The following is a 12,973-nucleotide window of genomic DNA, read 5'->3' as shown; positions in this document are numbered from 1 at the left end:
CCGCTTGACGCGCCTCTCTTCTCCCTTCCCCGTCGGAAGGTGCTGCTTGTTCAGCCGCTCCTCGAAGACTTACTCAGCGCCGAAGCAGCCCCGAGTAAACCCCGCGTCCCTGCCCGGCCCGGCCCGGTCGGTGACTCTGAGGGGAAGGCAGTTGTCAGAAACGGAGCGGGTAGTTTGCTCTTTCCTCATGGAGGTGTGCTCCCGGCTCTCTCAGCAGCGAGCCAGCGTCGCCTGTCAGCTCGTAGGTTGGATTTTGCCCGTGAGAGTATGGATTCCCAGGGAACTGAAATATTTGGCAGGCGCTTTTTCGCTCTGGAAAAGGTTCTAGTCAAAGCAAAAAGGAATGCAAAGACTGTCATCTGTCTGTTCATTCGTTACTCTGTGTACAGACCTCAGCTGTGCTGTGCAAGCAGATACGGATTAAATTAATGCAGCATGCTTGTTTAAGAGTAAAGGCTGTGTTTTGGACTAATATAATTTAATAAATCATTTTTCTTTATCTTCTTTAAACAATAAACACGGTGCTAGGGTTAGACTGAAGGAAGTACACGAGTCCCGTGAGAGGGAAGCACAGGGCATGGCTCTTCTCAAAGTGGTAGGTGTCACAGGGCAACTCTTGATGCCAGCAACTAATGGCAGTAGATTAACTGTTAGCGTAACTACTGTTTGCGACTGATGGTAGAAAGTGAGAGAACTTGCTCTGTGATTGTAAAGATTCTCTCATGCAGCTGGTTCAGCTATATAGCTATAGATATAGCTGTATATATAACTATAGAACAGCTATGTATAAACCTGTTATGTATAGACTCATTCCAGATAGCTGAATTCAAGTGATGTTTTGTGACAAGTGAAACTGTCCATTTTTAAGTGTTACTCCCTTTTTCTAATGTTAGTCTTTAGAAATACTGTTTGGAGGCTTCTGTCATCTGCTACTTTCACTTCCGTACTTGTGGAAGTACTTAACTTATAGAATGCAGATCTAATTTTTTATATATAGATTTTAATAATAACAATGAGTGAGTTTCAGATGTGGCTGCCAAGTGTGTGAGGACAAAAGAAATTGCACCTTAAAGTCTGGTAGAGAAGATAATAAGAGCAGATGAGATTTGTTACTTGTCATCTGACAGTGGCCTTCTCTTAGACATGCACACAAACACATGCACACAAATATATATATATATATAGCATTCCCTCTACTGGTTGTTGTCACAAGCTTGAAGTAGTGTTGTCCAAGTTAGGTCATTGGTTCATGTTTGTTTACTATCATTTGACCTATGTTGAAATCTTGAGTTGCTCAGCTCTTGCTGAAATACGTAATTCCCTTAAGCAAGATTTAATTTAAAAATATCTTGTTTAATGTGTAAAGGAAATGCCTGTACACTGTGGTTTGATAGCAAGGCTTTCTTTAGTTTTGGAGCCTTTACCTTCATTTAGGAGTTTCCTAGTTAATATAAAAATTTCTTGGTGAGGTGCACTAATCGTATTAGCACCCTTTCTGCCAGTTGGTTTTAATTTGTATGGAGGTTTGGATGATCATTGTCTTCTCACCATTTCTTTAAAGTTTATGTGAGATTTTTTTATTTTTTTTATGACTCATGAAACCAGTGGTGTCTTTGGGTGAAGACTTGTATCACTTTATCACTAAAATTAATGAAAACATAAAATCTGAGTTAGTTTAGCTTTCTGAAAGCTGCAGCATGGATTAATAGGCAAAACTTGTCTCATCTGCTTAATTAATACAAGAATGAGTTTATTACAAAACCAGGAAAATACAGTTTTCTTAAAAACAGCTGAAGAATTAAGAGAGGAAAAGGTGACCCTTTTCCTCTCTTGGAGAAGGGAAAGGGGAGACAGGAAGGGAAGGGGAAAAAGGAAGGGAAAAAAGAAACAAGGAGACAGGAATATTTGCTGCTTTTGGACTCTGTGTAGTAGTGGGAAAGAATTAATCTCGGTCTGATACCATTTGTAAACGAATACTTTTATATGTTATCTAGCAAGAGTATTGCGAGGGTGTAAGTTACTGTGTGGGAGATGCTGAGATATGGGGGCTGTATTAGAAACAAGCACCCATCTGTATGGCTCTGCTCTCTGTAAACTTGAAACAAACTACCCTGTATTATTGCATATACCAGTATAATGTTCTTTTAATGTATTTAAGTGCCAGTATCCCAATGCAATGCTTTTGCCTTACCTGGAAATAAAACCAGGTTGCAATAGAAAATTATACTACTGTAGCTTGCAATAGAAAATTAGACTAGTGTCACTTGCACAAATGCAGCTTCATCCTGCGAGCCAGCCTGTTCCAGGCGGCTGCTGTGCATTGCATCTGGGCACAGCTTTTATTACTTTGCCAAAGCCTCTTTAATACAGTCATTTGACTGTATTAACTTCCTTGTACAGTTTGCTACTGTAGCTGGGTGGTTCTAATGAGCATAGCATGCTGTTTCAGTTCACTTTCTTTCCTCACATTTGGCTATGTGTGGTGCTTTTTGATAACAAATTGTTCATATAGGCAGAGGCCAGAGGCTGGGCCCTGCTTAGCTCAACAGTTGCAGAAGTCCATGGCAGACGGTTGAATCTCAGACCTCCTAAGAGACTGACCACATGTGTATTTTCAGATGCAACCCCACTTGTGAGCAGCAGAAACCTGGGAAGGTAAGGAGCAAGTTCTATTTTTTTTTTTTTTTTTTTACTTATGCAGTGATTCTTTAATGTGTGGTCTTGTGTAGCTGTGCTAAGTATTCTTTCTCCTCTTTTGTTCAGCTCTGAGATGAGAAGAGGAAGCTCAAGCTGGGTTCCTGAGATGTGAAGATGAAGTATAAGCCCGGTTCTAGAGTAAGTACATCTTGAGAATGTTTTATGGTGCCTAGGAAAAGGCACGGCCCTTTTTCAATGGGGAGAGAGTGCTTGTTGGTTCACCATACAAAGGAATATGTTTTTAGTTGGTGAAATGACGAAAGAGGCTGTCATAGTTTTTTATCCTTTAACTAGCAGCTGTTTTCTGTTGTAGATCTGAGATGCAGTAGATGGTGCTGAAGCAACACTGAGGCTCCTGAAATATCCACAGTCCAGTGTGTATATAGAAAGTGCCTGCTGGCTCTCCCAAACGTTGATGGTCCTGTGTCTTCAAGAGATGCACTCTGGGACAAGAAAACACTGACTGTTAGTTTTAAAAATGTTAATAAATAATTCTTTGTGTTACTTTTTTGTTCTTTACTGCTCGTGAAGGTAGGCAGATTAGGTAGTACAAATACCAACCAAGTAGTGCTTCAGGTGGTTTCAGCTCTGTGTGCAGATAGTGGACAGGTTTAAGCTCTCGAATGTCAGCTTTTTGACAGCTGTTGCTCAGTGTTGCCAAAATCAACACTGAAAGACGGGTGGAAGTTTGGGAGCACACTGCTCTAGGAATACCTATTATAGCACACAGCCACAGTGCTTGTGTTTCCTGTCTGTCCATGCGCTCACTGGGAGAAGTATGCAGACAGGAAATGTTTCTCACTGTGACTAAGAAGTTGTATCAAGTTTTGTCCTGTCAAAATAATGCACTATCAGCAAGCCTTACGAGCTAGTAATGATAAGAGCTATCATGGACTGTTCTGCTTAAAGGTCCTCTCAAGAATGCAGGTTGATAGTGGTGATCAGGATGCCAACTAATAACACAGTGGCATCATCTCTCAGTTCATAAAAGTACCTGTCTCTTTGAACTGTGTGGATTTGACAAGTGGTAGATACTTTATATCCCATTAGTGAAGGTAAATAAGTCTGCCTTTTTTACATTGGAGTCATTAATTTAATATTAGACTTGTGTTTGGTAATTTGCACGAGGGCAGGATCACTAGGACTCATCACTGACACGCAGCCAACAAAGAATGCTTAGCTGACTTTAAAGGTGAAATCATGGGCCAAAAAAATCTCTGTTCTTTCCTCAGCAGTTGGTTTTGTGAATAACTAAGATTCCTGTCCACTGCTTCTGAAAATTCTGCTCATAGCATGGAATTGGTGTGATATGGTAGCGTTGGTTTCTGGGGTTGTGAATAGCAATAGGCTCTCTGAAGCAATGGAAGTTATTTTCACTGTTCTCTACGAGTGTAGAGAGTGGATGAATGGCTAAGTGCACCGCTTGAATTTTCCTCCCTCAAATTGGAGGATCTTAAGCTTTAGAAATGCTTTAATGTTTCACAATTCTTCGACTTCTCTTTATTTAAGAGAGCCCTCCCACTGCCTATAAAAGCTGCCTATAAGTGGCTTTTTTCAGATCGCTTATGTATGTGTGAACATAAATAGACGCCCACTCCTTTTACATGGGAAGTGAAAACTATAGGGGGAAAAAAATTACGCAGTTATCTTGGGTGACTTTGTACACACCAGTTTGGTATGTAAGGGATATGAGCCTGAGAGCAAAGGAAAATTGCTTTCCCTTGTTCTGTTGTGCTTCTGCGTTTTCCAGTGTACAATGAGTATACCCTACAGGATCCTTACATAACGAGGGAACAGTGTTTATCTGTAGCAAGTAACTTCTGAATTGGTCTTATAAGAGAATACTATTGGGGGATAAAAAAAAGAGGGAACTGTGAAATCATCCCAGGCTGAAATTAACTTCTCTGCCTTATATGAAGGTAAAAAAGCAAAATTTCCTTGTTAGTTTATTTAGAAAATTCATGATCAAATGCAGCATGACAGGCTGAGAGAGTTGGGATTGTTCAGCCTGGAGAAGAGAAGATTCCAGGGAGACCTTATATCCAGTATCTGAAGGGCGCCTACAAGAAAGCTGGAGAGGGACTTTTCACAAGGGCATGTAGTGATAGGAGGAGTGGGAATGGCTTCAAACTGGAAAAGGGTAGATTTAGAGTAGATATAAGGAAAAAAAAAATTTCACTCTAAGGGTGGTGAGGCACTGGAACGAATTGTCCAGGGAAGTTGTGGGTTCCCCATCCCTGGAGGTGTTCAAGGCCAGGCTGGATGGGGCTTCGAGCAGCCTGGTGTAGCGGAAGGTGTTCCTGCCCGTGGCGGCGGGGGGTGGGGTGGGGTGGGGTGTTGGAACTAGATAATCTTTAAGGTCCCTTCCAACTCTAACCATTCTATGATCCTACGATTTGAAGGCTGCCTTACTAGCAGTCATTCTGTAACTTCTTTCCTACTTTTTACTACTGTGAGCAGTAATACAAAGACTGATGTAAGGTGACTAGTTTTCCAACACTTCAGCTGGACCCTTACAGATTCACTGAAATCCTGTAGCAATCAAAACCGAGTGCTAATGATAGTTGTAGGCTGCTGTTTGTTTTGGCTGAAATCTACCAGGGCAGTTAAGTGTAGACGTTATTTTAAACATCAGATATTCTATTTCTTAAAAAAACATACTTGAAACCTAGACTGTTTTGACAGTTATAATGCAGATTGTAGAATTTCATTTTCTAAATTTTTAAATGTGTATGTATGTATTTATTTATTTATTTCAAGAATACGTGTTTTCTTAAGCATTGTATTCTGAAGCAAATTGTTCTGGTGCCAGTTGGTTTATTAGATTCTGCGGTAACTTTAGTCTGAATTCTCACAGCTTTGTGCTACCATCAAATGAATCTCACTTTGTCTTTCTGTTGGGACCCAAGTCTTATTGGAAGTTTCGTTCTCATTTAGATACTTGATGAGGTTACTTTCAGCTTTTTGGGGTGATATAAATAATTGAAGATATTGCGCCTTGTATTTTGGCAGGCTTTTCAGCCTTAAGTCTTTGAACATGTTTCTTCAAGCATTTATTTTAGTCTTCAGTATCTTCAGGACTCCACACTTCAGTCTATGCATAATGCCATATCCAGAAGTAACACATTTGTATGTCACTTTGATTTCTAACTTGCTTGTAAGAATTATACTCGTGCTCTTGTCTGAAGTATTTAAATTTTGGTCTTAGTGACTTTGTTTTACTGGGTGCAGTAACGTGAATTATGTTTTTTAGGTAGGTGATGTATTTGCATTTTAAGTGTTCAGATGCGTATTTTTCAAAATAGCATGCTTTACACAGTCTGTGTAATGGATCTGTTCTTGTCACTTACTGAGCTTAGTGTTTGTGTTGCTTTTGGTAGAGAGGGATGTCTTTTGATTTGTTTTCTGTTAGTTTCTAAAAATACCGACAGGGTGAGCATTGTGTTTACCCTGAAAGAATGTTTTACATCCCTTTGGATGTTGATTCCACATTTACAATAACTTATGATCAGTTAATTGTTTTTAATCCACAGTACAATCAACACAAAAATAACATTATCCAAAATTAGTAAGGATGGCACATGGAGCTAGGCCAAGTGCCTTATGGGCATATCTGTCACAATTGCTTTTATTGCTTGTATTTGTGGTTTCTTCTGGTCAGAGACTTTGACTGATAGTTGTTTATTCACACTTATTGCCTGTTGATTTTTCTTCATGCTGTCACTATTCTTATTTTGATTTTTTCTGTTGCCCTTGCTTGATAGGAAAGAGAAAGGCATATTATAAAGGTATAATGCTTAGAGAAATTGATGGAAAATGCTTCCTGTATTTTGATTGGTGTCACAAGGAGTCACGCTCCTACAGTCAGCTAAGTATTTGACACATTTTTGTCAAACTCAAGACCTATGTTCTTTATCCTTTCAAGAAGAGAAAGGGGTATTATATCACCTTTAAAGGAAAGAGTCATTCCATTGCTTTGAATTTTTATGTATCCTTCAGATGGGATACAAAAGACTAATAGTGATTAGAAAAATCTGAATGTAAGGAACTTGTGCTAAAAATCACTCTGTTCAATATTAGGAACCCTTTTTATTGCTATGCAGTGTAAGAAAACAAAGTGGTGAAATAATTGGGAAAAAATCATTATGTCATTGACTTATGATTTTTACATGTAAAAACGATATCTTAAATTCTGTGTGTGCTTTGTGCATGTCAGAGTAAGCTTTAAGAAACTGATCCCCTAAAACTTGAAATGGGTTTAATTTAGGTATTTGCACTTCTTAAAGGCATTTGACATAGAATATTCAGCTTGATGAGCACAAAATTTGATTAATTTCTCTGTGAATGGCACACTGTCTCGTGCTCTGAAAAGTAAAACCCACACAACTTTAATATTGCAGTGTGTCAGATTTACTTTGCATTGCTGTGCATGAAAAAAGCAGAAACAATACTCTTTTCTGATTGCACATCTGAAGCATAAATGGAGGTATATTTAACTTGTTTAACTATAGATGCTTAGTCATAAAACGTTTCTGCAGTTGAAATGGAAATAACATCATCATTTAATTCCTTTGTCATGTTATCTTAGCCTTTGTGATTTAAGTTTTCAGCTGTCTGATATGTTCCATGCCTACTCACTAGTTAACTTTGAGTAATTTATGTTAGTTGCTCTAAAGTTGGTGAGATACTTTGATTTTCCCAAGCAGTGAAGAGGTCTATTTATCAGGTACTGCAGATTTGCTCTAAACTTTCTCAGCTGTCTTTTTCTTTTTGCATTAGATTAGACAACTTGAACCATTTATATATAAAGCTGTGTGGTGTAAAGACTTGGGTGGATTGTTTATTATGTGAAATAGCATCCAAACCTTTCTTACGTTGTTATGTACGTGAAACCAGTAAGTGTCAAGTCAAATACAGTAGGCCAGTCTGCTGTGCTAGAAGACAAAAGCATCCTGGATGGTGGTGTGTGTGGCTGCATGTCATAAATCATGCTAAGGGGAAGTGACAAAATAAATATGTATTTAAAAAAGGGGGGGTGACTTGGAGAAATTAAACTATAATTGTCTCGGTGACTCAATGTACTTTTCAGTGCTTCATTTCCCAATGCTGACTAAGATGGGTGAGTTGTTGGGAATATATTGGAATGGAATTTCAGTATTGTATTAAAGAGGAAAAGAAAATAGGAAAGAAGTGGAAGCTTCTTGAGTTTAAGAACTACAGGGTCCAGTAGTGGTCTGCAAGTGTCTGAACTATATATTAAAGGTTTCAGTTCATGTTTTCCTTATTTAATGTAGTTAGTTGGTGTCTAGGTGTGTCATCTTATTGGTTAGATGGTCACTTTGGGAAAGAACTTGTCGATGGGAAAGGATGAATACAGTCTATAAGTTCAGTAATTCATCTATGAAAGAAAGAGCCTCTGCAATCATTAGCTGAATTGGTTCACAGAGTATTCTGCCGTATATATAGGGTGGGGGGCTTTTTAGTTTTGTTTTGTGGTGGTATTTTTTTCTGCAATGTTTTTTTCTTTAACGTACATCTTTCTTTTTGCTTTCAGGTCTTGAGTATAAACTTAACGTAAGTTCTAAAAATGGGAAGAATTTTTCTGGATCATATTGGTGGCACTCGCCTGTTCTCCTGTGCAAACTGCGACACAATTCTGACCAATCGATCTGAGCTCATCTCCACTCGTTTTACAGGGGCCACGGGAAGAGCCTTTCTTTTTAACAAGGTTGGTAAGAAGCTGAGGGGGAGCTACTAGTTGCTTTTGAAAAATGAGTTTGTGGGATATGAATCTGCTATCAAAACTAGAAAACTTCTTGGCTAAAGTGTTGTGTAATTGCTATCCTATTTTTTTTTCTACTGTTCTATTCTGTTTTTGAAGTCAAATTAGGCATTTACTATTGATGGCAAGCTATGTAAATTAGTTTATCTGCAGTACTAAAAGACTATAAAGAGAACCGTGTATATAGAGAGGCATCATGCCAAAATGCATGGAGTTTTAACTTTGGAAACTTCTGTAAAAGGAAACTCAAATTCACTGTGAGAGTAGCTTTTGTCTATCAAAGAGTTCCAAAGGCATTTGCACTTCTACTCAGCGGGGAAAAAAAGTCTAGGTAATATTTTGTTTAATTTCTAGAACACATTTAAGTTAACAGTAGCTTGGCAGCTTTAGGTAACCACATCTTTTTTACAGGCAATAATACTCTGGTTTAGTTTAATATTTTTTTTATTGATCAAATTTGATTTAATTCAACAGGCTGAAATATGAAAGTCATAACTCTTGAGTGAATTGTAGTGTTATTCATCAACTCTTCCATATAGACTTGCCCATTAGACTCACTGAAAAACAGTGGTCGTCCTTTGCCTTCTCACAGAGTCCCTGGTCACGTAATCATTGGTGTGTTTTGGTTTGGGCTTTTCCTTGAAAGCCATTTGGCCATTAGCAGAGTTGACAGAGGCATCATTAACGTCTTCGCTTAACTGTGCTTGGCCTTTAGATTTGTGGTATGCTGTTAACCCATAGCTGTGCATCTGATTTCTTTCTCATTCAATAAGCACTGGATCCTGGGGTTCAAATTTTTCTTGTGGTTACGTAGAGGGTTTTAATCACAGAAGTTTGATTTTTACATTTCTGCAGTCAGAAGCCTTACATGTGAAGCAGAGAGCAAGCACAGTCAGGTGGAAAGCAGTGCGGCCCAATCTTTTAAAATCCTACCGCATATTAGTAGTTTGAATATAGTTCTGACATCAGCTTTTAATTCAACTAGAGTTATACATCGTGGTTCTGTGGTGTTGCTGCCTAAACAAGTTAAAAGTGTATTTTAAACTGCGAGATAGCACACAAAGAAAGGTGAATGTTTAATGCCTATGTTCTCAGCCACTGAGCCTTCCTTTTTCTGAGATGATTATTTCAAAAGCACCCTAAGATTTTTAAAGAAGTACCTCTTAATATTTTGGTTCTGATTTCTGGGAATAAGTGATCACATCAGTTGCAGAAATGAGTTACATATGTTACAAGTGGATTAATATCAATTAGTTTACAAGCTATTCACCAGGAATTTCTCGCCTAAAGTTGAACACAGCTCTGCAGTCTCATACGTCTTTTGATGGCATTTCATGTCTCTCAGTTAAACAGTGAAGGTTATACATCACTGTGAAGCACACCTTCAAAGTGTTACCTTCTCAAGCAGGAGATTTTCAAGGACTGTCGACTTATTACACTGCAGTTTTCAGTTTGTGTGCAGTGCCACAGGCTCTTTACTTTTAGAATGTTGATAGCTATGCACATTGTTGCCAAGCTTTGCTCTAGGCACACTAATCCTTCTATTCCCTATCCCCTGTGTATTTGTACCAGGTGGTAAATCTGCAATACAGTGAAGTTCAGGATCGGGTCATGCTCACTGGCCGCCACATGGTTCGAGACGTGAGCTGCAAGAACTGCAACAGCAAACTGGGTTGGATCTATGAATTTGCCACTGAAGACAGCCAGCGCTACAAGGAAGGCCGTGTTATCCTGGAAAGAGCGTTGGTCCGAGAGAGTGAAGGATTTGAGGAGCATGTTCCATCCGACAATTCCTGAAGAGACTTGAGTCTCTGCACAGGTTCTCTTCAATTGAAACTCAAAAATAATAAAATCAACAAAAAAATCTGCTTACATACACTGTCACCTTAGCATCAGAGTCGGATTCATGGACAACAGAGTGGGAAAGATTGAGAGTATTTCAGATGGAACCTTTCTTTCTTTATTCCTTTTATATTTTACTTTCCCTCCAGCAGCTGTTTGTAGAAAGAATGTTGTGCAGATGCTGTAACTTTTTCTCTCTTGCATTTACATCTGTTAGATTTGAGATTGTATCTACAGGTACAATGGGCTAAAAGGAAAATACTTGGGGAATTTGTCTTTTGTTAGAGAGAAATCAATGAGGTTTGTTGTTTTTGTTTTTTTTTTTTAGTTTGCACAAACTGATGTCAGCATAAAGTTATTTTAAAATTACAGATGTTTTTTAAAAGGTATATTCCAATTTTTGGCTTAAGTTTTTAGTTAGTTTTTTTTTTTTTTTACCTGGTCTTTTCACCTGATTTGCTAGCTAAAGTAAAGAGATCCGAATTTGTGCCGAGTGCTAAAGGTTCAGTGTTGGTACAGCTTGGGCTGGCCCTTGTGCCATATTCTTGTTGAGGTTGATTGGTAGCACAGAGCCCATTATTTCTTGTCGTTCCTGACCCAAAGATGTCACCATTCCTTGTTTATTTGTGAAGTCCCATTCACCATGTAAACTGGTGTTGATTGGAAACTACTCTTGAAATAGGGCAAAACTGCTTGGCTTTTTTTAATTTTAACTGATGTAACTTATGAGCATAGTAATAATATAAAATAATAGTTGTCTGTTTAGTCTTGCGTTGCTTACAAATCAGAAGCTGTGTTTGTAATGATAGGGATCCACTGAGAAACTACTGTTTCAGTAGTAATTTTTTTCGTTTCTCTACTAATCTCATTAAGTAGACAGGCAATTGCAAATCTTAATTCTTCTTCAAGTAGCTTTCTTTAAACCCAGAACTTCCTATGTTAAACACAGCTGCTGTGTAAAAGGAGAAAATTGCCAGCATGTTTGTTCATGCCTAGAGTTATGCAATCTGCATCTCTTGAAAAGATTAACTTAAACAGCTTGTTTTCAAATGCTGCTTCTGGTGTTGAAACCTTTATCTTTCAACTTTGTTGAACCTTTTCATTGTGATGTTACATTTTTATCTTTCTGGGCAGCAGTACGTCAGCCTAGTAGTAACTAGTGACTTGGATTCCTGCTTTCTTCTTGTAGAGGTCAGCTCTGTTTAAAACAGTGATCTTGCTTGCCTTTTTAGCAAAAATGCTCTTCATTAACTTAACTCAAGGGTGCCCAAACACTTTCATTGTGTTTTAAGCCATAAGTTGTGATCTCAAGGGCTGAAATGATTTTGAATGTTAGATATGTATGATTCAGTATCAAAGAGATACAAGTTGTTTTTTTTTTTTTTTTCGTATTGGAACATTGTGGTCAACATGAAATAAGTTACCTGCAGATGTACAAGAGCAGGGGGGGAAAACCCACCCAATCAAACAGATCTGGGTTCTGACCTTTCAGAATAACTTTTCTTCACTAGCCACAGCTCCATACCTGAAACTAAAATGTGGAGGGTGACTATGCAGAGTATTTTTCTTAATTTTTTTGCTTGCCAAGTGGCAATTTGGACACCCCTGACTTGAATCTACTGCCTATTTCATGTAAAAGTAGCTTTATTATAGAACTGTCACATAGAAAGAAAACAGAGTAGATCACATACCAGAGCTGTGCTTGAATCAAGCTGCTTAAACAATAGTGTACTTGTGCCTCAAATGAATCAGTTTTTGCACTGAGTACAGTAGTACCCCATTATCTTGTACTTCTGTCCTTCACAGACCTAAAAGCCCCATTAGCATGGTTCTCTGCAGTACTTTTCTTGTACTTATGACATTACAGTACAATAAAGTATGTTTTGTCCTGAATTGATATTTGCCGTTCTTTCTGAGTAATTTTCATGGAGTCTGTCAACCGAATGACATAACCTGTCTTCTATTCCCTACGTTGAGTAAATCATTGTGTTTCTGCAGCACAGTGACAAGCTGTTGATGAACATCTCTCTGAATAGGTGGCAAAAGAGTGTACTGTTGATTTTTGGAAGGTGCTAAGTAAAGCTTCATGTGTACCTCCTGGACACTTGAAAGCCTTCAATTTACTCCTGATAAACAGAAAATAAAACCAGGAAATTGCTCATTTAATGGAATTACGGGTGCCAAATATCTTTTCCTGTCCTTGAAAAGACGGCAAGCTAAGCAAAACTCCAGCTGCTGCAAGAAATGTGAAGTTTTCGCTTCTGAAGTGGCTTGGGAATTGAATTGGGAATTTGTATACCTGGAATTTTGTGACCTTTTTTCTTTGCATGCAAATGCTAGGGAGAAGCCACCTACTAGCAGCTGGTCAACTTCGTAAGCTGTAGCTGAAGAACTGAGGTGAGAGGATCATTATATTGGTTTAATGGAGCCTGAGGGGCTTATCCTAACTTATATTAAGACATCTTTATTTGGTAGAATGTTAGACTGTGAGATGTTAAAGATTACTTTCCCCAAAGTCTATGATTTGGAAAACACTATTGAGGTGAATTCATTAAAAGCCCATAAGGCTTAAGCAAGTCCACTGGAGCTTTAAAACAGTAGACATCCGATGGCTCCTTTTAGCCCACATGCTGTTCCCTTCTGTATCACCTT

The 12,973-nt window shown here is 38.4% G+C and overlaps 1 protein-coding gene across 1 annotated transcript; it reads left to right on the top strand.

Moving 5' to 3' along the window:
- The first annotated feature begins 8,164 nt into the window (after positions 1-8,164).
- YPEL5 (yippee-like 5 (Drosophila)) lies at positions 8,165-12,218 on the top strand. Its single transcript, XM_009881890.1, has 2 exons — positions 8,165-8,425; positions 10,052-12,218. The coding sequence occupies exons 1-2, from the start codon at positions 8,285-8,287 to the stop codon at positions 10,274-10,276; spliced, it is 366 nt and encodes a 121-aa protein (XP_009880192.1). The 5' UTR covers positions 8,165-8,284; the 3' UTR covers positions 10,277-12,218.
- Positions 12,219-12,973: the final 755 nt, after the last annotated feature.

The sequence above is a fragment of the Charadrius vociferus genome, unplaced genomic scaffold, assembly GCF_000708025.1.
Source record: "Charadrius vociferus isolate BGI_N301 unplaced genomic scaffold, ASM70802v2 scaffold610, whole genome shotgun sequence".
Lineage (NCBI taxonomy): Eukaryota > Metazoa > Chordata > Aves > Charadriiformes > Charadriidae > Charadrius > Charadrius vociferus.
The sequence above is the reverse complement of the archived record's forward strand: the minus strand, read 5'-3'. Positions and strand labels throughout refer to the sequence as shown.